General features: G+C 41.0%; 1 protein-coding gene across 2 annotated transcripts; it reads right to left on the bottom strand.

Annotated features, from left to right (window-relative positions):
* Positions 1 to 1,161: 1,161 nt before the first annotated feature.
* Positions 1,162 to 23,065, bottom strand: CEP55 (centrosomal protein 55). Of its 2 annotated transcripts, none has more exons than XM_069567542.1 (9): positions 22,769 to 23,065; positions 20,613 to 20,807; positions 18,335 to 18,610; positions 15,614 to 15,682; positions 7,849 to 7,999; positions 6,285 to 6,598; positions 4,907 to 4,978; positions 4,092 to 4,217; positions 1,162 to 2,270 (listed from the first exon to the last, which is right to left on the bottom strand). In XM_069567542.1, exons 2-9 carry the CDS (start codon positions 20,793 to 20,795, stop codon positions 2,070 to 2,072), a joined length of 1,392 nt encoding a protein of 463 aa, XP_069423643.1. In that variant the 5' UTR covers positions 20,796 to 20,807; positions 22,769 to 23,065; the 3' UTR covers positions 1,162 to 2,069. The 2 variants fall into 2 exon arrangements, with proteins under 2 accessions (XP_069423643.1, XP_069423644.1); XM_069567543.1 differs by having other exon boundaries at positions 20,613 to 20,821; positions 22,769 to 23,025.
* Between the last annotated feature and the right edge of the window lie 338 nt (positions 23,066 to 23,403).

The raw sequence follows: 23,403 nt of genomic DNA, 5'->3' as shown, positions 1-23,403 counted from the left end.
TGCATCTGGCAAGCAAGAAAGTGAAGGCTATTGTCAGGTGCTAATTCATTGTCGTACAGGTGCATGCCCTTCCTTCTTTCTCTGGTTGCTTGGTTTGAGAGGCACAACTTTAATCTGAATCTGAGTGCTCCTGTCTACTCGTGGACCACAGGAAGTGCCCTAGGGCTCAGCCTTCCCTGCCCCTTTCTCCATTATCTCTTCAGATCCTGGGTAAAACCCTAGCTTGAACCGACCTTTTACCTTTGGTGAACCTACCTTTTACCTTGGGTGTCACCACTAGATTGGGGGTTTCCCTGGTAGCCCAGCTGGTAAAGAATCCACCTGCAATGCAGGAGACCTGGGTTCAATCCCTGGGTTGGGAAGAGCCCCTGGAGGAGGACATGCCAACCCACTTTATTCTTGCCTGGAGAATCTCAATAGACAGAGGAGCTTGGTGGGCTATAGTCCATGGGGTCACAAAGAGTCAGACACGACTGAGCAACTGAGCACAGCACAGAAAGGCAATAGATTGTATTTTTTCAGTGTCTTACTCATGTTTCCCACTCAACCATCCAAAGCCAAAAAGTATTAGGTTCTAAATAGAGCATAGCACAAACAATATGGAAAATAAAGAGAACCAGACCAACAAGATTGCCAACTGGATTGCCTTAGAAGGCAGAGCACTGGGGATCTTGGAAAGAGTAATTTTGCAGGAATCATTTAATACAAGCCAAAATGGTAGTGGCTCTAACAACCACTCCCATTGGGAGTCAGGGCCTTCCTCATGTTCCTACAAACCTGCTAAGTGACCTGGGTAAGTCACGCCCCTCTCTGGGACTCTGTTTCATCCAGGAGTTAAGGTTGGGCTAGTCAGTAGTTCTGTCTTCAGTGATACACCAAAATGCATCTAGAGAACTCGTTGACAAGGCACATTCCATGCTTCCCACCCCCTCAGAAACCCTGATTTGGTCCACAAAGAAGGCTGAGCACCGAAGAATTGATGTTTTCAAACTGTGGTGTTGAAGAAGACTTTAGGGTCCCTTGGACTGCAAGAAGATCAAACAAACCAATCCTAAAGGAAATCATTTTACACTATGTTTATCTGTAACTCTCTGGCACCCTTCTCAGGGAAGAAATCTTAAAAATACCCGTCTATATACATATACTCTCCTCATAGCAAAATTTATTAAATAACTCTTTATTCTTTTCTCCTTTACATTACGAATAGTAGCCCAGTGTTAAGCATTTTAGAAAACCTGAAGAAATTTTTTTTAAAAATCTTGGTTTATGCACACATGTATAAAAATATTCAGATAAGCAAATATCTGTTCATTACATCACCCAGCTTTCAAGAGTGCCAAAAATAAATAAATAAAACATTTGCATATCAAAAGAGAGGGCTCGGTGGTTTTGCTAAAATTCATTTTAACAATTTTAGCTAACTAACATGTGCTGATGAAATTCAAGTTAAAGGTATAGCAGTTAACATCACAGAAAACACTGTGTGGCTATAAGGAGTATTCCTTAAACAGAATCTGCTTTGTGCTTCAAACACAGCTAGGTCTACAGTTTCAACAGTAAGCAGCAATAAAGATGAAGAAAATGCCCAACTTTTCTAATAACTGCTCTATCATAGAAAGGAAATATAAACAAAAAGAAAAAAGCATCACCATCTCTTCACAAAGGACATCAAAGTCAGAATGGTAGGCTTATGAAGTGCTTGGATTAAAAAATAATAACAATAAAGATCCCTGGTTAATTGCCTTCGATTTTTTAAAAATCCGAAAAAACATAAAAGATTTGCTTGTTGGTGTAACAGATTTGACCTACAAGCAATAACCTGAACTATCTTTTCTTCATCAAGTACTTTAACAGTGCAAAATGTTGATGGTCTCAGCATTCAATGCTCAGAAATGCAAAGCAGGCAAAAAAACAAAAACAAAACACAACAATTCACTGCTATGCTAGAGTCTTAAAGGTAGACAGGCAGTTTCTGACGTGAGGTGAAATAAGCAATTCAAAATGTCCATTAGCTAACATAAGATACAGTATTGAATCTTTTGGCACAAAAACAAAGAACAATCACATTGCTACTTGGAACAGTATTCAACGTGGACGAGTAGATCTCGGTGTTCGGTGGCTGGATATTGGATATTGCACTTAGGACATTCCACCAGGCTTTCATTTAACGCAGCAGTGGGACTTTTTGGTGAAGCGCCTTTTCCTCTGTTTTCAGACTCCTTTTGGAAAGTGACTAATGGCTCTGTGAAGGCAAACTCACGAATCTGCTTCTGAAAAATAAGTGTCAAGTGAACACGTTTGTATAGATGGCCTACCATTCAGCAGTTGTAACTGCTCCATAGATACTCCAGTTGCTTCAGCCCTCTAGCTAGATTTTTTTCTGAATCTCTCCGGTCACTGGTATTACACTGGTAACTCATGAGGTGGTTACACATGAATGCAAAGTTGCTTCAGTTGTGTCTGACTCTTTGCGACCCTATGGACTGTAGCCTACCAGGATTCTCTGTCCATGGTATTCTCCAGGCCAAGAATACTGGAGTGGGTTGCCATGCCCTTCTACAGAGGATCTTCCCTACCCAGAGATCAAACCCACATCTCTTATGTCTTCTGCATTGGCAGGCGGATTCTTTACCACTAGCACCACCTGGGAAGCCCTTATGAGGTTGTTATAAATCACTGAAATTACCCAGGAAGTACTAGGATCAGGTATTTACATAGCAGGTTTTATTAAAATGCTTAGAGTCACATGTAAAGGTGGGCCTATGGGCAATGCTGACAAAGATTGCTAGGTTAAAGACAGGCAACTTCAGCGATAAAGAACTGCATGGAATTTAGAGCAGCAAAAAATTTTAGCAGGTCAAACAGGTTATACACAGGAATGACTAAGATGCTGTATAATTAATTTGTAACATCTCATTTTCATGTTTTTTTCCCTGAGAAATTTAGAACAGTCAGTAACTAAAAATGAACATTTTATAGCATACTGTAAAGATGAATGGTAGGAAAAGGAAGAAAAATACAGGAAAATTATGGATTCATTTGTATACTCTTTGGCTTCCTGTACTTTGATAAACAGTCATAAACAGGAATGAATTATAAATTTCAATATTAAATATTATGATAAAAATCAATGACATAAACAGCCAAAAATTTTATTTTCTGTCTTTTATTCATAAAGAAATTGCAAATGATTTTAAAAACTGCTTTTTTCTCTTTTGAAAACTGAAGAATTCTATTTGTAACATTGCACCCTTTGCAAATATTCTGCAATACAAGGATCATATACAAAATATGGGCTAATGGTTTAGTCCAGGGCTTACTGTGTGGTTCTTTAGCTTCTAATTTGTGTCCAGCTCTTTTGCCACTCCATGGGCTGTAGCCCACCAGGCTCCTCTGTCCATAGGATTTCCCAAGCAAGAATACTAGAGTGGGCTGCCATTTCCTTCTCCAGGGGATCTTCCCCACCCAGGAATCAAATGATCTCCTGCACTGGCAGGTGGATTCTTTACTACTGAGCCATCAGGGAAGCCCCTCAAAGCTTATTAGTAGAATGAATATAAATCAAAACCATTTCCTCATAGAAGCAATGTTATTAAAAAGGTTAATGTTTTAAAAGGTTATGTATTCAAGTTAATCCACAGAATGTGCTTAAATCAGTATGCCTACAGAGTATATTAACAGTAATAGTCCATTAGCCCTAAAAGCAGCAACTTTTCTTTCTTTTGTTTAAAGAGAAAAGCACAATTTCAGTTCAGGATCTAAAACTGCCCTGCCTTGCTCCCTTTGTCCCCCAGACCAAGCTCTGTTCAGTGCCTCTAGAATCACAGAGCCCAGAGTGGGTGGGGATGATCCCAGGCACTGGTAATGTTATCATTACCAAGAGGCCAGTAATGTCCCTCTGTCTAGTACTCTGAACTGATGCTCAAAGGGCAGATGCTTCAAATGAGGCAAGGGATTTGATTTGACTAATTTAAGAAACAGCTATTCTTAAACTGTATCCTTCTATTTTGGGAACTGCTTTGACATATAAATAGAAAGATGGAAGAAAAAGAAAAATGAAATAAGTTTTTGTCTAACCATTCCAGACTCACCAAGGATTCCAACTGTGTTATTTGATTTCTTGCTTTGCGGAGCTCCTTAAGAATTACATGCAATTGATGTTGCATATTTTGACGGTCAAGTTTTTCATTTTCAAAGTCTAAAGTACATGCCTGCATCTGGAAAAAAGTGCCCAAGACAAGACAATGACAGCTACTGTATACTGTCTAGTTTTCCTGACTGGATGTTTCTTTAGTATCACAAGAAAAGCACATGTTGTGCCATCAGAGCAAGAACTCCTCTGAGCACAGGGAGATTTTGATAAATGAAGAAGCTCTGTCCAAGGAGCAAAGCCAAAGTGTGAGGTCTAAGTGAGTGAGGAGCAGCTTAAGAAGTTGCTGGTTAGAATCTGTCCTCCTCATCCTCCTTTTTGTAGGAAAGGGAAGGAGATGGCTGTTCCCTGGTTTCGAATACACTAAAAATCTAAAATATACTAAAATCTAAAATATACTAAAAATCTCTTGTCTCTGAGAGTAACTGGTCTCTGAGTTCTATTTGAAGTTATCAAGTAGTTCTATTAGGAACATCCTGTCAGACTACCAGCCATTTAGGGAAGAAGAAATTTTGCTCAGGCAAACATCCACCTGTCAAGAAAATTGCCATGTCACCTCAGAGAATTCGGTTTAGCCTAAAGATAGTAATGGAACTATATGGCTTGCACAAGTCGTCACTTTCAATATTTTTGTTAAAGGTTTTAAAAAAACATTTTCTAGAACTTACAAATGGTTCTTCATACAACAGTGTAAACTTGAGGAAAAATTCCATTTCTCAAAGGTTAAACTGATTTAGAAGGAACCCTCTTGAGTACCTGTTGCTCCAACAGAGCTACCCTTGTTTGCTCCTCCTGCTGCTTCATCAGAGACGTGTACAGAAACTGGACCTGTAGGATGTAAAGAGAACCAACACTGTCACATTAAATTCTTATAGCTTGACCTTGACTCAGGATGCGTGAAAGGCTCACAAATGTCACATCTCTAACCAGGGCAATATCTGCTCTTCCGGGCGAGTCCTAGCTACAGTTGGACAGCTATCTATGCGAGTAGCTGAGCAGTACCGCTTGGGCCGAGTTCCCTGAGGCACAGACTGAATGTAGAAAAAAGCGCTAAGTCGCAGTGGACAAGCAGGTCCTAACATCCACTGATATTTCTGAGTAGGATAAGAAAGCTGGCAGAGCTTGGCCTCCTCAGCCACAGAGCTGTAGCAAAATTTTCAATCATTTCTGCTTAATCTTCTATAAATATCACTGCTCACACCTCTAGGCAGAAGTGAGCATGGTAAAAACTGAGAAGGCAAATGTTATAAGACCATTTTTTCCCTCTCACTCAAATTTTGGAGGATTTTAGAAATCACTATTCTAAGAGTAGCAGTAGCTAACATTTACCTAGCACTTTAATTTACGAAGCGTTTTTACGTTCTTTCAGCTGACCTTCACAGAAGTCCTACGAGGTGAGAAGAGGTTATAAGATTTATTATTACTAATTTGACACACAAATAACCTGTCAGTCAGAGAAGTTAGCTGAGTTTCCTCAGGTATCCTCGATGAGAGACCTGGGATAGACCCCAAATTATGTGTTTTCCGTTAGTTCATGCTGCTGGGAAAAATTTAATAAGTTTCTCTTGAAATAGTACTCAATTCTAATAAATCTAATGAAGTAATGCCAACATTACTGAGACAAACATTCCAGATCTGGCTGTGAGCATATAGAACATGGGGGATATACAGTGAGTGAACTTGAGAACAGTTCACAGCGCCAGCCTAGGAATCAACCTGGATCCCCCTCTTTCAGCTTCCCACACATGCCTACCTCCTCCTCACTCCCCTCTTTCAGCTTCTTACACATGCCTACGTCCTCCTCACTCAGAACCTTTGTGTCTGTGATCTCTTCATCAGGAGGGAATTCCCAGTCACTCACCTCACTGCTGCCTTCTTGCCATCAGCTTTGTCCAAATACCATCTCCTCAGTGAGGCCTTCACTGGCCTCAATTTCTCTCGATCATACTACCCTGTTTTATTTAGGTACTTGCTTATGGTCTGTCTCCCTTCCTAGCATGAACTCCTATGAGGGGGTAGGAACTTCTGTTGTTCCATGCTGGTTCCTGAGTAGTTAAAATAGCCCCTGACACTTAGTAAGTACCATGAAAATTCTGGATTACGAACCATGGAAAACCATGCTGGTTAGATTCACCTGAGATAACAGCTCCTCAGATCTCTTCTTCTCTTCTTCAAGTTTTTCCCTGGCAAGATCATTCTCTTCCTTGAGCCTCTGTATTTTCTCTGTTTTATGCCTGTCATCTTCCAGATGCTGCACATCTGCCTTTCTTTGAGAACACAACAGTTGATTTAAATCTTGCACTTCTTTTTGGGTTTCTTCATATTTTCTTCGAAATTCACTCAGTTCAAAATTCAGCTGAGTTATGGTTTGTCGTTCCACCTCAAGATCTTTTTTTGCATTTGCCAAGAGATGGTTATAATATTTTTGCTTTTCTTCTTGAAGATAACCTGTGACAAACACATCATGGCACAACTTACTTTACAAAATAGGTAATTTTCCTGAAGAAATAAACGTAAATATGTTTCTGTAAGCATGATTGCATTTTTTTCCTCATCTTCAAAAATGAAGACTCAAGAGACAGGGATCATGGTTGATGTTTGACAGAATAAGAAACAAGTTCAGGCATACTACTTGAAGTTACAAAATGAATAGATAGAAGAATCAGAAAGAGTAATACAATTATTCTGGGGGAGGGGAATGTCACTAATGTCTAAAGAAAACAAACCAACAAATAGAGACATTAATGCATATACCACTTTGATAAAACACACACACACAGAGAAAGTAAGAGAAACAATAAGAGAGGGAGAGAGAAAAGAAAAATCATATTACCAAAGGAAAAAGCTAGACTTCACCCATAATTAAAGACCTACTTTTATGTGTAGCAAATTTATAAAGGCAATACAGTAGTAACTTTGTCCCCTGAGGGATAAACAGTTTTGAATTATCTCTAGAGATATTCCTTTCATACTGTTTTAGCATTAGCTTCATTTTAAATATTCAAATGTGAAGCTCTGAGATTATGAGCCTTCTCTTTCTATAATTCAAGGCTCCAGTGCCAGTGGGGCTGTCAGTCGTTTAAATGAGTGTCTTGCACAGAGCTTTTTCTTTTCCTGGCTCATCACCCGGAACTGGTGAATCTATTTGTAAAACGAGAATAATGATCCTTTCTGTCCCCGCTCTTAGGCTCTTGTGAACTCAATGGAGATCAGTGTCAGAGAAGCTACAAAGCCTTTGGCAAACAGCATCACTGATAAGAACTTCACCTCAGTTCTAGGGTGAGATTCAAATGACTGAAGAATCATGTATAAAAATGTAATCTTTCTCCTAGAGTTGATATGAATAACTGCTAAAGGGAAGCGGAATAACAAGATAGTCACTGACAAGGCTAGCACCGGGGGAAATGAAGCTGGAGCAGGACTTTGAAGGAGGGAAAGGATTTGCAAGGTGGAAAAAACCTGACGTGCCTGCAGAGCTGCAAGATCCCTTTACCCTGCGCCTCTCGCCCTCTGGTGTCAGAAAACAATGGGAGATGAATTCAGAAGGTTGGTTAAAATGGGATTTCTTACTTCAAGGCTAGCAGACTTGCTCTTGTTTTACTTTATAACACAGATCTATAAGAATCTAAATTTGATGCATCTCTCTTTTTGGAAAATGTCAGGCAGGCCAACCCAGAAGAACATTTTTACACCAGTACCTTCTGATTCAGTCTTTTTTGTCTGCTGCAGGAGTGTCTGAGGGGCTGTTTCCAGTTTCTGTTCCAACTCAAAGATTTTCGCTAGAAGTCCTTTCACGTAGACCTCTCGCTGCTGATCATACACAAGCCACTGCTGATTTTTCTCCAGAGCCTCACAGTGCAAATGAAAGCAAATCAATAATCAAAACCCAAACCCTTCAGATGGACAAGAGACCATACGGGACGCAGTCTTTTCCAGCACATAAATACTCGATGGCTCGTATCACAGAATGATTCCAGGCATCACTGTAAAGCTTCCCACACAAAGACACGTTCCAAGGCCACACACCTTCAGAATTCCAAACAACATGGCCAAGTCATGTCCACACAGGGTTACGTTCACTTGTCCGCTGTCTCCTGTACAGTCTGCCTCATGTCGGTGTCCACATCACTCTCTGTTACTAGAATGTCTTTGTGGCAGAGGTAGAGGTGCAGCGCGCAGGTACTCTTCAAGAGGCATTTCCACCCACCCGAGGGCTCTGCCTGCGGGCTTCCCAAGGGGTGGACAGAGGCTGTCAGGCATGCATCCTGCTCTGACAGTGCCGCCCCGCACCCCACCCCCCCGACCCCGCCTCAATCCTGGGCCTTCCTCTTCCTTTCACAGATGTGGCTCCCCAATAAACTGCACTGCTGACTACTCCATCTCATGTCTGCCTCCCAGAGAACCAAACTCAAACACCACCCCCTTTTTTTATCACCAGTTTTCATCTTTTAGAGCTCAAAAATCCCCAAATGGGACCTTTCATCTAGTTTGTATAGGGGTTTAGGAACTCAATTGTTATAAACACATACCTACATATTTTAAAAACTTATTTTACCAACCATCATTAGCTTTTTTCTGTGTTTGCTGTTTCAAATAGACTGTGCGTGCTTAGTTGCTCAGTCAAGTCCTACTCTTCACGATCCCATGGACTACAGCCCGCCAGGCTTATCTGTCCATGTAGTTTTCCAGGCAAGAATACTAGAGTGGGTTGCCATTTCCTACTCCAGAGGATCTTCCTCACCCAGGGATTGAATCCGTTATCTCCTATGTCTCCTGCATTGCAGGCAGATTTTTTATATTAAGTTCCTTGAAGTGGCAGACCATGTTCTTCCAAAAGGACTCTCAGCTTTTGCATACAATGTATAGTCAAGGAATTATTTGAATGATGGACAATATTAATAAAATAAGCAGTGTCTATTTAAGTTAGCTGGTAACAGAGAAAGTGGTTTACTTTACCGTTACCGTTCATGTTCATTTTTCATTTCAGTTACATCTTTCCTACAAGAACCTCACTATGCTTTACCAGCCACCTAGCGTAAGTTGGAAAATTTTATAAAACCTCTTCTACATTTTCTGTGGCTCATTCCACCTGATCTGTGGCAAGATATTAGCAAATATTCACATAAGAAGCTACGTTAACTTTAGTGGATAAATCAAGGTGGCATATATGGACAGGGGTGTATAGGTTTATGAAAGGCTTTAATATTAATTTTATTTATTTATTTTGGCTGCTCTGGGTCATCACTGTTGTGCCTGGGCTTTCTCTACTTGCAGAGAGTGGGGGCTACTCTCTAGGTGTGGAGTGTGGGCTTCTCACTGCAGTGGCATCTTTTGTGGCAGAGCATGGGCTCCACACTCTCAGGCATTTAGCAGTTGAGGCTCACGGGCTTAGACACCCCGCAGCATGTAGTATCTTCCTGGACCAGGGATCAAACTCATGCTCCTTGCATCGCAAGGTGGATTTTTAACCCCTGGGCTACCAGGGAAGCCCAAAGATTTATGAAATTTTTTAGTGAAAAATTCTACTGATATTTTGATTGTTAACTGGGACAAATTCATATATACTCTGATTCTAACTCTCACTGGTCTTAACCATTGGATCCTTGGAAATTCAGTCAAAGGCAAAGCCAAAGGAGCCTGCCAGGGCTATACACAACTGTATAAACACCTCCCCCTCATCCATACCCTCTGTTTTTGCCAGTAGCAGCAGGACAGAAATTCAAGTTGAAAGCTAGCAAAGAAGATTCGCCTGTGAGTAGCAGAGGGAAAACAAAGTCTTGAAATGCTTATATTTTAGCACCAAATTACAACTCTTCCCTTCTTTCCAATCTAGGTCTTCCATCCAAAAGCATGGAAAGTGAAAGTGAAAGTTGCTCAGTCGTGTCTGACTCTTTGTGACACCAGGGTCTATACAGGCCATGGAATTCTCCATGCCAGAATACTGGAGTGGGTAGCCTTTCCCTTCTCCAGGGGATCTTCCCAATCCAGGGATCGAACTCAGGTCTCCCTCATTGCGAGTGGATTCTTTACCAGCTGAGCCACAAGGGAAGCCCAAGAACACTGGAGTGGGTAGCCTATCCCTTCTCCAGAGGATCTTCCTGACCCAGCAATCAAACAGGGGTCTCCTGCATTGCAGGCGGATTCTTTACCAACTGAGCTATCAGGGGCCGCCCCCTTTTTGTTCTATGCTTCTGGGAGGCTAAGGAAATAAGTCTCAGTTACTACTTGTGTAAACAGAAGACGCACAGCTAAATCTAATGTCACAGGCGTAAAATGTTAAGGGCCCCAGAAGGAGGTACACACAGAGATACTAAAACCCCTTCACCAATGGCCAAGTTCATTGGTGATGAGCCCTCTGCCCGTGGCACTTGTGCTAAGACTTGCCTCACATGAAAGTGTGAGTCAGTCACTATCATGTCTGACTCTGTGACCCCATGGACTGTAGCCCACCAGGCTCCTCCGTCCATGCGATTCTCCAACCAAGAATACTGGAGTGGGTTGCCATTTCCTTCTCCAAGGGATCTTCCTGACCCAGGGATTGAACCCAGTTTTTCCATACTGCAGGCAGACTCTTTACCATCTGAGGCCCCAGAGAAGCCAAGACTTACATGAAAGTGAAATTACTTAGTCGTGTGTGACTACTTGTGACCCCATGGACTGCGGCCTGCCAGGCTGCTCTGTCCATGGAATTCTCCAGGCAAGAATACTGGAGTGGGTAGCTGTTCCCTTCTCCAGGGGATCTCCCCAGCTCAGGGATAAAACCCAGTTCTCCCACATTGCAGGTGGATTCTTTGCCATCTGAGCCACCAGGGAAGCCCAAGACTTATCTACCCCCACAGAAACACCTGCTTGAGCAGCGGCTCACTGTTGGATCTTGGTAATTTGGGGATTTATAAACCCCTACTTGGAGGCTGATTTCCTCATCAAGAACAGTGAGAGGAGACACAGGCCATGACCAATAGCTCTAGGTCAATTCATATAATGATCGCTTAATATTTTGAGGTAAAATAGCTATAGCTAGTACGTTCAGTTCAACCTCTTCCTCTATCCCCCAAAGTGCCAAGTTGTTTTAATTATATTAATAACAGAATATTTTAAAGCTTCAGGACAACACTTGCTGAAACTGCAGCTAGGTTCCCTTAGGCTGACATTAAAGTTGTCCACAATCTGCCACTTCCCATCTCTTCAAATCACAGCCTGGCCTTTCCTTTCCTCCACTGCTTCCTTGTTGCCTACACAATAATGCACACCCTCTGTGCCTCTTCCCTTCGTGCAGAGTGCTCTACAATCCCTTCCTATGTTATCTGCCCACTTAAATTCCACATTACATCACGTTCCAGTGAGTCCAGGCTTATCTTTCAAGGCTCCTCACCATAACCCTCCTTATCAAGCTTCCTTTCCTTCATAAGCAACTAGTGATTTTTGTCTCCATTCAGTCTGCTTGGCATCTTATACTCATGAACTCTTGATTGCTTCCTGATGATACTTCTTATCTTAACTATACCCTGAGCCCTCTGGACAGCTGGGCACAGGCTTGTTTAGATATTTTATTTCACAGTTCCTTATTTGTGTTTCTGTACCTAGAAGCTGCCTGATAAATGTTTGTGAATGATGTTGACAACATGGGTGGAGAAAATGCCTGTAAGAACCAGAAAGCCTTGTAGACCTAGACCAGAGTTTGAGAGTGTTCAGAGAAGGGAGGAGAGGGCAGGAAGGAATCGAGCAGTTCCTTATACACAGTAGAATACATTTAGTGATTCAAAAAGAATAAAACACTTTCAAAAATCTATTACTCATTAAGTAATGCATGAAAATGTAATCAAAACATCTTGTCATAGAACTATCATAACTATTTCTATAGTCTTACAAGTGCATAATATGTATCCTTTGTGTCATAATTCATCCTTGACCTGAGAGAATTAATTATTATCAATGATTAAAGTGTGGCAGCCAGAAGGTATGAGTTTTTATCCTTTAGGGATGCCAGAAAAGAGATGGCACAAACACAAAGTTCTTAACAAAAAAGCTGCTTAGTGTAACTCGACTGAAGGAAAACATTCGTGTGTGTGTGCTAGTTGCTCAGTCGTGCCCAACTCTTTGCGACCCCAGGGACTGTATGTAGCCTGACAGGCTCCTCTGTCCATGGAATTCTCCAGACAAGAATACTGGAGTGGGTTGCCATTCCCTTCTCCAGGGGATCTTCCTGACCTAGGGATAGAACCAGGTCTCCCACACTGCAGATTCTTTACCATCTGATCCATCAGGGAAGCCTGATTTTAGTAAACGTGCTGCCAAAGCGAGGATGAGGCATTATTCTAAAGGGCCACATGATGGCGATGTTACTTCAATAAAGTAATAAACATTTCTCTACTCCTGATCTCACTCTGTGTCTACTTTCATTTCTGTATAAAAGCAACAAAAAGTAGATTTGATAGCTGTCAGTGGATGTTGACATTATAAGTTCTGCATCTTTAGAGTCCTCCTCACATTAGTTATCTCTTCCAGCTTTGTGTCTCTACACATTTGTTAGACATGCATTTATCATGTTCACCCAAGTTATCAATAAAAATACAGAAGTAGGTAAAGTGAAGCTGTGGGGAATGCCATGAACGCTCTTCCTCCTGCTTTGGCAGGGATCCATTAAATATTTCCTTGGGCAAAAACTCTAACAGAGACTGAAATGCTAGCCTTCCTGAAGGAAGAAAAAAATACGCACCAACTGACAAAACTAGAACACGGATGGCAGATTACACAGAAGTATTATGTCCATGTGAAATCTAGTAAAGGTGATATCTGTACGGTGGTCATGTAAGAGCATCCTCATTCTTAGGAATATACATTGGCGTATACAGGCTAAAAAGGCTATAGATTATGCAACTATTTTATGGTTCAGAAAAAATACTATGTCTGTGTATGTATGTGTATGTGTGCGGATAGGGGTGGGGACTGAAAGAGAAAGTACAAAATTGGATAAAATGCTAATGAGTTCAATTTTGGTAAAGAGTATGTGGACTTCTGTGTACTATTTTCCATTCTTATAACTTTTCTGCAAATTTAATTTTTTTCCAAATTAAAAATAATTATTATTTATCGTCAGTAATTCTATGTTTAAAAGTCAGATTTTTTTTTTTTTTTTTTTTTGGCTGCATCAAAACCATACCCCCTGCAGTGAAAGCCTAGAGTCCTAACCACTGGACCACCAGGGAATTCCCTATAAACCAGATTTTTTAAATCAAGAGCAACAAACGCCTATTAAAACTGACATTTAGCTATTTGGTTTTAAAGTTACTGAGACTGGATAATGATCACAGCATTGAAAGTGAAAGTCGCTCAGTCATGTCGGACTCTTTGTGACCCCATGGACTGTCCATGGAATTCTCCAGGCCAGAATACTGGAGTGGGTAGCCTTTCTCTTCTCCAAGGGATCTTCCCAACCCAGGGATCGAACCCCAGTCTCCCGCACTGCAGGCAGATTCTTTACGAGCTGAGCCACAAGGGAAGCCCAAGAACACTGGAGTGGGTAGCCTATCCCTTCTCCAGGGGATCTTCCCAACCCAGGAATCGAACCAGGGTGTCCTGCATTGCACGTGGATTCTTTACCAAGTGAGCTATCAGGAATGCGATTACAGCATTAACTCCATGTAATTATTTCCAAATATGAGCCAGACCTAAATGATAGCTGAGGAATGATACAGCTTGACCCTAAGAGAAGTAAAATAGATTTTTAGGACTTATATTAGCCTAACAAACATTGATTCTTAAAACAGGTGGGCAAACCTCTACAGGAAGTTTTGTGGGAGCTCTGCAGAGGGTATAGGATTAGAATGGCTGAGTCCTCCAAAGCCAAATAAAGTGACGGTGTAGACTCTGAGGAGTGAGATTTCTATTTCCCTGCTTCTCAGTCTTCCAACTATAATACTCCCCCTGGTCTGAAAGATCTGCTGAGATCCCAAAGCATCTCAGAGCTTGGCCACCTCTCGCTTCTCAAATGTAAGTTAATGGTTCTCACAGAGCGGTCCTCAGACCACCAACAGTAGCAGCAGCACCTGAAGCTTATTGGAAATGGAGACTCTCAGGTTCTACCCCAGACTAATCATCATTACATAACAATAACTTTAGTTGATATTTGGAGTAGTTAACACTGAGAAGCCTAAAAATTACACATGGGTTTAAGAAAACAGCATCTATTTTCAGGCACTTTGCTAAAAGAGACACTATAAAATTCAAGAAACTTCACCAGATTCCATCTAGTCATTCTTTCCAATTGGCTAAATGCTGGGGATAATACATGACATACAACAAACTTATTTTGATGGTTCTTTAAGAATTGTGTTTCTTCTTTATTTTAGCTACCTCTAGATAAATTACTTTGAAAAGGGTACTCTGCTGCTAAGTCGCTTCAGTTGTGTCTGACTCTGTGCAACCCCACAGACGGCAGCCCATCAGGATCCCCCATCCCTGGGATTCTCCAGGCAAGAACACTGGAGTGGGTTGCCATTTCCTTCTCCAATGCATGAAAGTGAAAAGTGAAAGTGAAGTTGGCTCAGTCATGTCTGACTCTTCGCAACCCCATGGACTGCAGTCTACCAGGCTCCTCCATCCATGGGATTTTCCAGGCAGGAGTACTGGAGCGGGTTGCATTGCCTTCTCCCAAGGGTACTCTAGAACCCAGTTATACAGACACTAACGGATTTAAATTCTTTTCTTGAAAATCAAATAGACCTCAAGGTATGCCTGGTATGTGAGATAGAACAGGACTCTTAAGAGCATACTTAGATCAGGGTAGACATGCCAGTAATATTTCTGGAATCACAATATCTACCTATTGACCCAATAATTAAATCAAGAATTTCATACTTTGTATATCTAATCTTAAAATTTGAAAAAATACACTGTGACTACTAGTCCTATGTCCCCAATTTATTTAATTTTCAATGCAACCCACCAATCCATTTAAGACATGTTTGGAATAATACAGCTAACCTCATATCCAATTCTAGGAAAAAGAAATATTGAATACACAAAGAATGCATTTGCTTTTCAAACTAGGAAAGCAAATCCTGTTTCTAAGGGAATAATTTCAAACTAAAGAGGACATCTAGCATGGGTAAACAAAAAGAAAAAATAATACATATTAAATTACATTACTATAAGAAAATTATTGAGCAAATTAGACAAGTGAAAATGGGATATTATTGAGTTATTTGGTAGAAATGGATGACTTCTAGCCTAAAGATTTCCAAGGCTTTCCTAACCATACTTACAGGAACTAGCCCTCCTGAATGCCTGGAAAGAGACTTAAACGTGGTAACCCAGAGAGATGATCTCAAACTATTCATTTCTTCATCTCATCAAAAGATTTTTTTCAAGCTACAGCATTACTGTTGTCAATTTCCATGAAATTTAATAATAAAGGAATTAGTCCTCTTTAGTCATAACTTAACAAAATAAAAATGAACTTACATCCTTCAGCTGTACTTCCATTTCATGAATATTATTCATTGATGAATTGAAGCAACTTGTAGCCACAGTCTGTAAGTAAATCAATATTAGTTAACATGATAATTTAAGAACATAAGTTTCCTCATTCTATTTACCTTCATAATAAGACAGTATATTTCACATACATCCCAAAATCCAGAACTGGTACATGCCAGGTGATGAGTAGCAGTGCGGAATTAAAATGTCCTGGAGGCCTCCTAAGCAGATTGGACACCCTGAGATTTCATATCTAATTTGATATCTGAGGTCCTCTGGACCCCAGAATCACCAAACTAGCCTTCAGTGGATATGAACAGCCCTCTGATTTTCACCAGGAAACATAACCAAGCAATTGGCCTACTTAAATGAAATCTTGAAAATATTAAATTGTCAAATAAAAGAGAAATTTTGTTTTCTAGAATTATATTTATATTCAACATTAGCAATAGTATTAACTAGTATTCATTCATATAGAACTCAAAACATAATTTGTCTCCTCTTTTGTCTTCATTTTTTCAGAGGGAATAAAAGACGGGAAGTAGATGGTAAGCTGGTGGGTCAGACGGTCAAGAATACACCTGCAGGAGATCCAGGTTTGATCTCTTGAGTTGGGAAGACCCCAGTGTTCTCGCCTGGAGAATTCCATGGACGGAAGAGCCTGACAGGCTACAGTCCATGGGGTCGCAAAGAGTCGAACATGACTGAGTGACAACACTTTCATTTTCCAGGTGGTAAGGTACCAAAGCTAACCAACAAAGCTCATAAAAAGCTGCATTTCAGTCTTTTAATAGCTTTGAGGAAAGAGACTTGTGTGAAGGATGGCAAGAAAGCTCAAAATATATTTTTTTCTCATGCTCTTTCCCCCCTCTCAATTTAGTCCTTCAAGTGGAAACCATGACACAGATAGTTCATCATATTTCTTTCCTTTTACCCTGGGCACACTGCAAACCACATTTCCCAGCCTTCTCTGTGGTTAGTGAGGTCATGAGACTGAATTCAGTCCAGTGGAATGTAAGCAGAAATGAGATATGTCAATCCTAGGCCTAGACCCCACAGGCTACCCCAGTTCTTCACATGCTCTCTAGCCCACAGCTGTGTATAACGGATCTGGTGGAGGACTGCACTCTGAGAGAAGAGGGAGCCACTAGAAGGAAGGAACCTGGATCTCTGAATGATTCTGTGAAGCAAAGCCTCCTCCACTCCAACCTAAAATAAGCTGTGACATGAGCGGAAAAATAATCACTTGTTGTATAAGTAGAGAAACTAATTCTTGAGCTTTAAGTAAAAGTGAAAGTGAAGTCACTCAGTCATGTCCAACTCTTTGTGACCATATGGACTGTAGCCTGTCAGGCTCCTCCGTCCATGGGATTTTCCAGGCAATAGTTAAGTGGGTTGCCGTTTCTTCCTCTAGGGGATCTTCCCGACACAAGGCTCAAGCCCACATCTTTTGCATTGGCAGGCAAATTCTCTTAGAGTAGGAAGCCTCACTCTAAAGGGGGAGATAAAGTACAAAGACCCTTAACATCACTGAAGCATTTATTTGAAAGCAATAGATTAAATAAGTTCTGGTCATTCAGTGGTGTCCGACTTTTTGCAATCCCACGGATTGTAGCCCACCAGGCTCCTCTGTCCATGGGATTTTCCAGACAAGAATACTAGAGTAGGTTGCCATTCCCATCTCCAAGGGATCTTCCTGATCCAGGAATCAAACCCAGGTATCCTGCATTGTAAGCAGATTATTTACCATCTAAGCTACCAGAGAAGTGCCCTTTCTTCTGTAAGAAGTGTTAATAGCTGTGGTATTAGTATTATTCACATGTCCAAATTTTCAAGAGAATCAAAGGTCTGATCAGTAAGAAACTATTTATTTAGCACTGTGGTGGCTCAGATGGTAAAGAGTCTGCCTGCAATGACTCAGGTTCGATCCCTGGGTTGGGAAGATCCCCTGGAGAAGGAAATGGCAACCCATTCCAGTATTCTTGCCTGGAGAACCCCATGGATGGAGGAGCCTGGTGGGCTACAGTCCATGGAATCACAAAGAGTCAGACACAACTGAGCGACTTTCACTTCACATGCCAGGCACTCTGCTAGGTTGTTCACATATATTGTAACATTTAATCTCCAGTACTCTTATCCTCATTTTACTGATGTGCAAAATGAGATTTAGGAGAGGGATCTGGTGAATTCTAGCATTGTTTCTAAGGCTAGAGAGGTTAAGGAATTTGTTTAGACTCACACAGCTAGCAAGTGGAATCTGAACTCAGAGCTGCCTACCCATAAATCCATGCTTTCTACTACACTAGAGACTCTAAAACACAAGACGGGAGAAAAGCATACTTGCTGTTTTAATTGGGTATCTCAAATATGAAAAATAACCAAGAAATGAAGCCACTGTTCTCATAGTACAAACTATAGAAAAAAAGAATTCAAAAAAATCTTCCTGGCTATTGTAGATACACAGCAGAGTCTGTATTCTGAAAACTCCCTCGGGCAAAACAATGGTATGGTCAGTGGAGGGAGCCATATTACCTATTTTTGCTTATAGCAAAGACTAGGACTATGAAAAAAAAAAAAAGTAAACCTGTTAGTATACTATACTGTTTCACCATTTGACAAGCATGTTTTAACAAACCCATTCTTCATAATAATTACAAACTGTATTAGAAAGATTAAAAAAAAATCAGGTTTTAAAGAAATTAGTACCTGTGATAGACGAAGCGTATTGGCTTTGCCTTCAAGTTCAGCAAGCCTTGCAGTTGTAGCAGACAACTGTTTCTTCAACACATCTGTCTCTTCAGACAAGGATTTCAACAGCTGTTCTCTTCTTTCAACTTCCTTCGTTTTCTCTTCCAGCTGTTCAAGCAATGCAGGAGTGCCGTGCTTGGCTTTCAGCTGGTCTCTGAGTCGCTGTATTTCTTTGTCCTTCTCTGTGAGGCGATAAACATTCTTCTCTCTCTCAGCTTCCAGGACTCGAATTTTCTAGACATAAACTAAGAAGAATCTTAGAACAAGGCCAGGTCAAACACAAAAATAAACAGTACATTACAACAAGCATTTAGGAAGTATTTATTATGTATCAAGTCAGCATTATACCAGATACCAGGACCAAAAAAATGCTCAGAGAGCTCATAGAGAGTTAGACCAATACATTAATGCAGTATGATAAGTGCTGTGGTTAAGATATATATAAAATAAACGGGACATGGACACAGAAAGGAGAGACCACTTAGAAAGCTAAAGAAGAGCTGGCTCTCACCTGATTATCTGCTAATCATTCCCCCATCATGCCAATTCTAGTCATCTTAATGGCTAAAAGTTGAGTCACACAAAGAGACACATGCTTGCTGATAAACTTGAAGCAACAGAATTCAGCTATTACAGAATGTTATAGCTGGATAAAAGTACATTCATAAACTTGCTTTTTGTTAATAAATGATTTGGTATCAAATCTAGAAGGTTATCTTCCAGGGAGTGTTCAACATTTTCAAGGATTAGAAAGTTAAAGAAGGCATGTTAGTTAAACTTGCTGGCAAAAGGGAGAAAGCACTAATATAGAGATGATAGAAAAAGTAAGTAAAATGGCTTCACATGCTGACAAAGGGGAAAAAAAACTTAATACTAAAAACTCACATTTGAGGTTGGGCGGGAAAAACAGTTATTCAAATAGAGATGGGGACAGAGTTGGATGGTTGTGTGAAAATGATGAGGGGATTTTTAGTTGCCTACCAGCTTAAGATAAGACAGTATTATGACACAGTACCAAAGAAGCCAATACAATTCTAAGATTTCATAGAGTACAGCATCCAGATTAGGGGAAATAATACTACTGTTTGAATCTGTGTTTGTGACTGTGTGCAATCTGGAAGCATTAATTCAAGAGGTACATGAACACCAGAAAAGTGTTCAGGAAAGTGACCAGGATGAGAAAAAGCCAGTAAAGCTGAAGAATATGGGGCTGGCCTATCGATGAGTAAGAGGAAGCAAGATTTCCTTGTATATCTGCATGCATGCATGCTGTCACTTCAGTCGTGTCCAACCCTATGGACTGTAGCCTGTCCGGCTCCTTTGTCCATGGCATTCTCCAGGAAAGAATATTGGAATATCTTTCCATGCCCTTCTCCAGGGGATCTTCCCAACCCAGGGATCGAAACCCCGTCTCTTAAAGCTCCTGCTTTAGCAGGTGGGTTCTTTACCACTGGCACCATCTGGGAAGACTTGGACACCTGAAAAGCTCTCAAATGGATAAAAAAAAAAAAAAAAGACTTGTTCTGTGTAGTTTTAATGGACATAGCTAGAACAAACTGGTAGAAGTTATAAGAAGTTTAATTTTAATTGATTATAAAGGGATTTTGACAGCCATTGCTTGTCAGAAGTAAAATGAACCAGAAAGAGAGCTCTCAGGAAAGCTACTAGATTCTTTCACCAGATTACAAAATAATCTTTATGTCTAAGAATTGGTGACAGATCATTTCTCCATGCTTAAATAAGAATTCACCTCAATACATGTTTAAAAAAATAATAAATCATTTGGTTTTATGATGTGCCTTATAAAGTAAAATTTAAAGAAACCCAATGATATTATTTAGTATGGATCATTTGTTTTCTAACTATGAAAAATAAAAATACTCTTGCAAAATAAATTCAACTGATTAAATTTTAAATCCTTCCAGTTCTAATATTCCTAACTCCTTTTTAGACTATGTCATAACAAGTTGTAAATTAGGGAAATATAGTGTAACAGAACACAAAATGCTGATATCTGTAATGATTTTACCTTTAAAAAAATCAGAAAACAAACATTACTTGTAAAGTAGCCAAAGTACATGATTAAATGGGTTTTTAAAACTTCATGCTAAAATCTAAACCTCAAAGGTGACATGATTAGATTTATTGTTTACATTTAGTGAACATAAAAACTAGATTATATCATATACTTTCTCATCTCCCATAGTAAAGCTTACTACAGTTTAAAAGGTCTTACCTCCAAAAGTTTGTGTCTGTCTTTATCAATCAGCTTTCCTTTTCCACTTGTGATTTCATCTACTGATGTTTTCAAAGCTGCAATTTCTCCCCTAAATTTTTCTAATGCAGTTTCTGATTTGGAATTACTAGGCTTTGGTCCCCATTTACTTTTAATTAAATCTTTGGGATTTCTGGAAGTCATCTCTGAAAGTGCCTGTAAAAAGAAATCTGAGTTTACAAGGTCAAATCTCAGGTTTGAAAAGATCTAATAACCTATTTGCTAAACAGAAGAACCTTTCTATGTAAATAGAAGTGATACAGTGGGGTATGGCTTCTAGCTTGCTAACAACAATATATATATTTTAAATCTGGGTGGTAGATACACGGAGGTATTCAATATGTCTACCTGTATGTCTGTGTTTGTGCAGGATTCTTATGTGTATCATATTTCAATAGAAATGTTTCATTTAAAAAAATGGAGGGATAACCAATGATTAAGCCGTTAAATGAAACCTGAAAGTTAGATTACAAAGACAAACTTTACTCCAGAATAAAAACCCAATGACAAATAATATAATTCTGAATATCTGGACATTGAAACATCATTACCTGACATAATGGTGTGTCCTCTGTTTGAGAAGATAGGCCTAGTTCAGTTCTATCTTAACTGTAATGTTCAGAGAGCACAGTGGGCAGAAGTGAGAAGAATTCAGTCTGAGGCATTTATAGGAAAAAGAGACCCAATATTCAAAGAATTCAGGAATGGCAGGAATTAAGAACAAGAAGTAAGGAGAAGCTTTGTTGCTAAGTCATGTCTGACTCTTTTCCCACCCCATGGACTAATAGCCTGCCCAAGCTCCTCTGTGCATGGGATTTCCCAGGCAAGAATACTGGAGTGGGTTGCCATTTCCTTCTCCAGGGGATCTTTCCTACCCAAAGATCAAACCCAAGTCTATACTGAGCACATAATAAAAGTAGCTTTAATTAGGGAGGTTAAAAAGCATTTTTCCACCTATGGATTCCAAAATAAAATAATAATAATGATGTAACTAAGGAAGCCAGAGGAATATGATACAATTCATGCATTCAAAAAATATTGGAGAACCTAATTTACCAGGCAGCATAATAGGTGTTGGGTAAAAACTGGCTGAAAACAAGAATGAAAGAGAGATACGCCCCTTACATGACAGAACTTTCAATCTAGCAGAGGCGGCAGGCAATAACAAGGAAACAAATATAGATCCTCAATTTGTAAAATAAATGTTATCCAGTAAAAGAAAAGTACAGTGATTAATGATACAAGTAAAAGTAAGGGAGACCTACTTAGACGCTGCGGTGGAGAAGGCTTCCCTATGAAACTGACCTTTAGGGTCACCCTGTATGTTATTGCGGAGAAGGCAATGGCAACCCACTCCAGTACTCTTGCCTGCAAAACCCCACGAATGGAGGAGCCTGGTAGGCTGCAGTCCATGGGTCGCTAAGAGTCGGACACGACTGAGCGACTTCACTTTCATTTTTCACGCATTGGGAAAGGAAATGGCAACCTACTCCAGTGTTCTTGCCTAGAAAATCCCAGTGACGGGGGAGCCTGGTGGGCTTCCGTCTATGGGTTGCACGGAGTCAGACACGACTAAAGCGACTTAGCATGTATGTTATTGTTGTTTAGTCGCTAAGTCCCGTGCCCCTCTTTTGCGACCCAATGGGCTGTAGCCCACCATGCTTCTCTGTCCATGAAGAATTTCCCAGGCAAGAATATTAGAGTGGGTTGCCATTTCCTTTTCCAGGGGATCTTCCCATCCCAAGGATCGAACCTCGTCTCCTGCATTGGTAGGCGAATTCTTTACCACTAAGCCACCAGAAAAGGTTAGCCCTGGATTTTTGTCCATTCTAAGGTGAAAGATTAAGATACCTAGTAAAGGGCAAAGCATCTACTACAGGCCACGTCTTCTACAAGTGGAGGCAAATCTACAGAAACCTTCACATAAGACCTCCAGTGGGAGGAGAGGCAAAGAAAACTGCAAAAACAGGCACCTTTCTTCTCACCTCTGAGGTGAAGAAGTTTGTAGAATAGACACGAAAGAGCTTGCTAATCCGCAAAATGCTGTACTAAGGAAAGGACTTGGCCAAGTCACTAGAACTCCCTGCGCTTGTCTGAAAGAGGATGCTAACACTCACGGGCAGAGCTGAAAGCCGGGATCCAATCGGCGACGGCGTCCCGGGCACAGGCACAAAGTGAGCGCCAGGGAATGGCGACTGACTCCAAGGTAAGCAGAGATTGAATCCCAGCCAACGCGATCTCCCACTGATCCCGCCTCCCCCGCGGTCACACCCGGCCTCAAGGCTGCGGGTCCTGGCCGCCCCTGCCACCCTCCGCGGTCGCCTCCCCGCAGCCAGCCAGCACCTGAGGCGAAGCGCAGCGCTCGGGTCTGCCCAGTCACACCCTTTGGCGCGGGAGCTTCTTCCGGGAGTTTGAATCCCGCGGCTGCGGGGCGGGGCACGTCACTGCCGGCGGGGGCGAGGCTCTCCGATTGGCTGCGGCCTCCGGGGGCGGGGCCTGGAACCTGAGTGCGAAAGGAGTGCGGGATGTAGCTGGGCTGCGGATGGAGGGGTGGAGCTGAAGTGGAGAGGAAGGTGCCCAGGCCCGGAAGGCGTTTCCCGGATCCGCCAACGTTTTCTGGAACTTTGTCAACGCTTTTCTGACGTCTCAGACCTCAACTGAAGGTTTTTTTGTGAAGAACTTATTTGTGTTTATCTCCTTTGGGGCTGAAGCAAATTAGAATGCTGAGATAAATCCAGTGACTGAGAGCTGG

This window comes from Ovis canadensis, chromosome 22, assembly GCF_042477335.2.
Source record: "Ovis canadensis isolate MfBH-ARS-UI-01 breed Bighorn chromosome 22, ARS-UI_OviCan_v2, whole genome shotgun sequence".
NCBI classification, from domain to species: Eukaryota; Metazoa; Chordata; class Mammalia; order Artiodactyla; family Bovidae; genus Ovis; species Ovis canadensis.
This window is presented reverse-complemented; position numbering and strand designations above follow the sequence as displayed.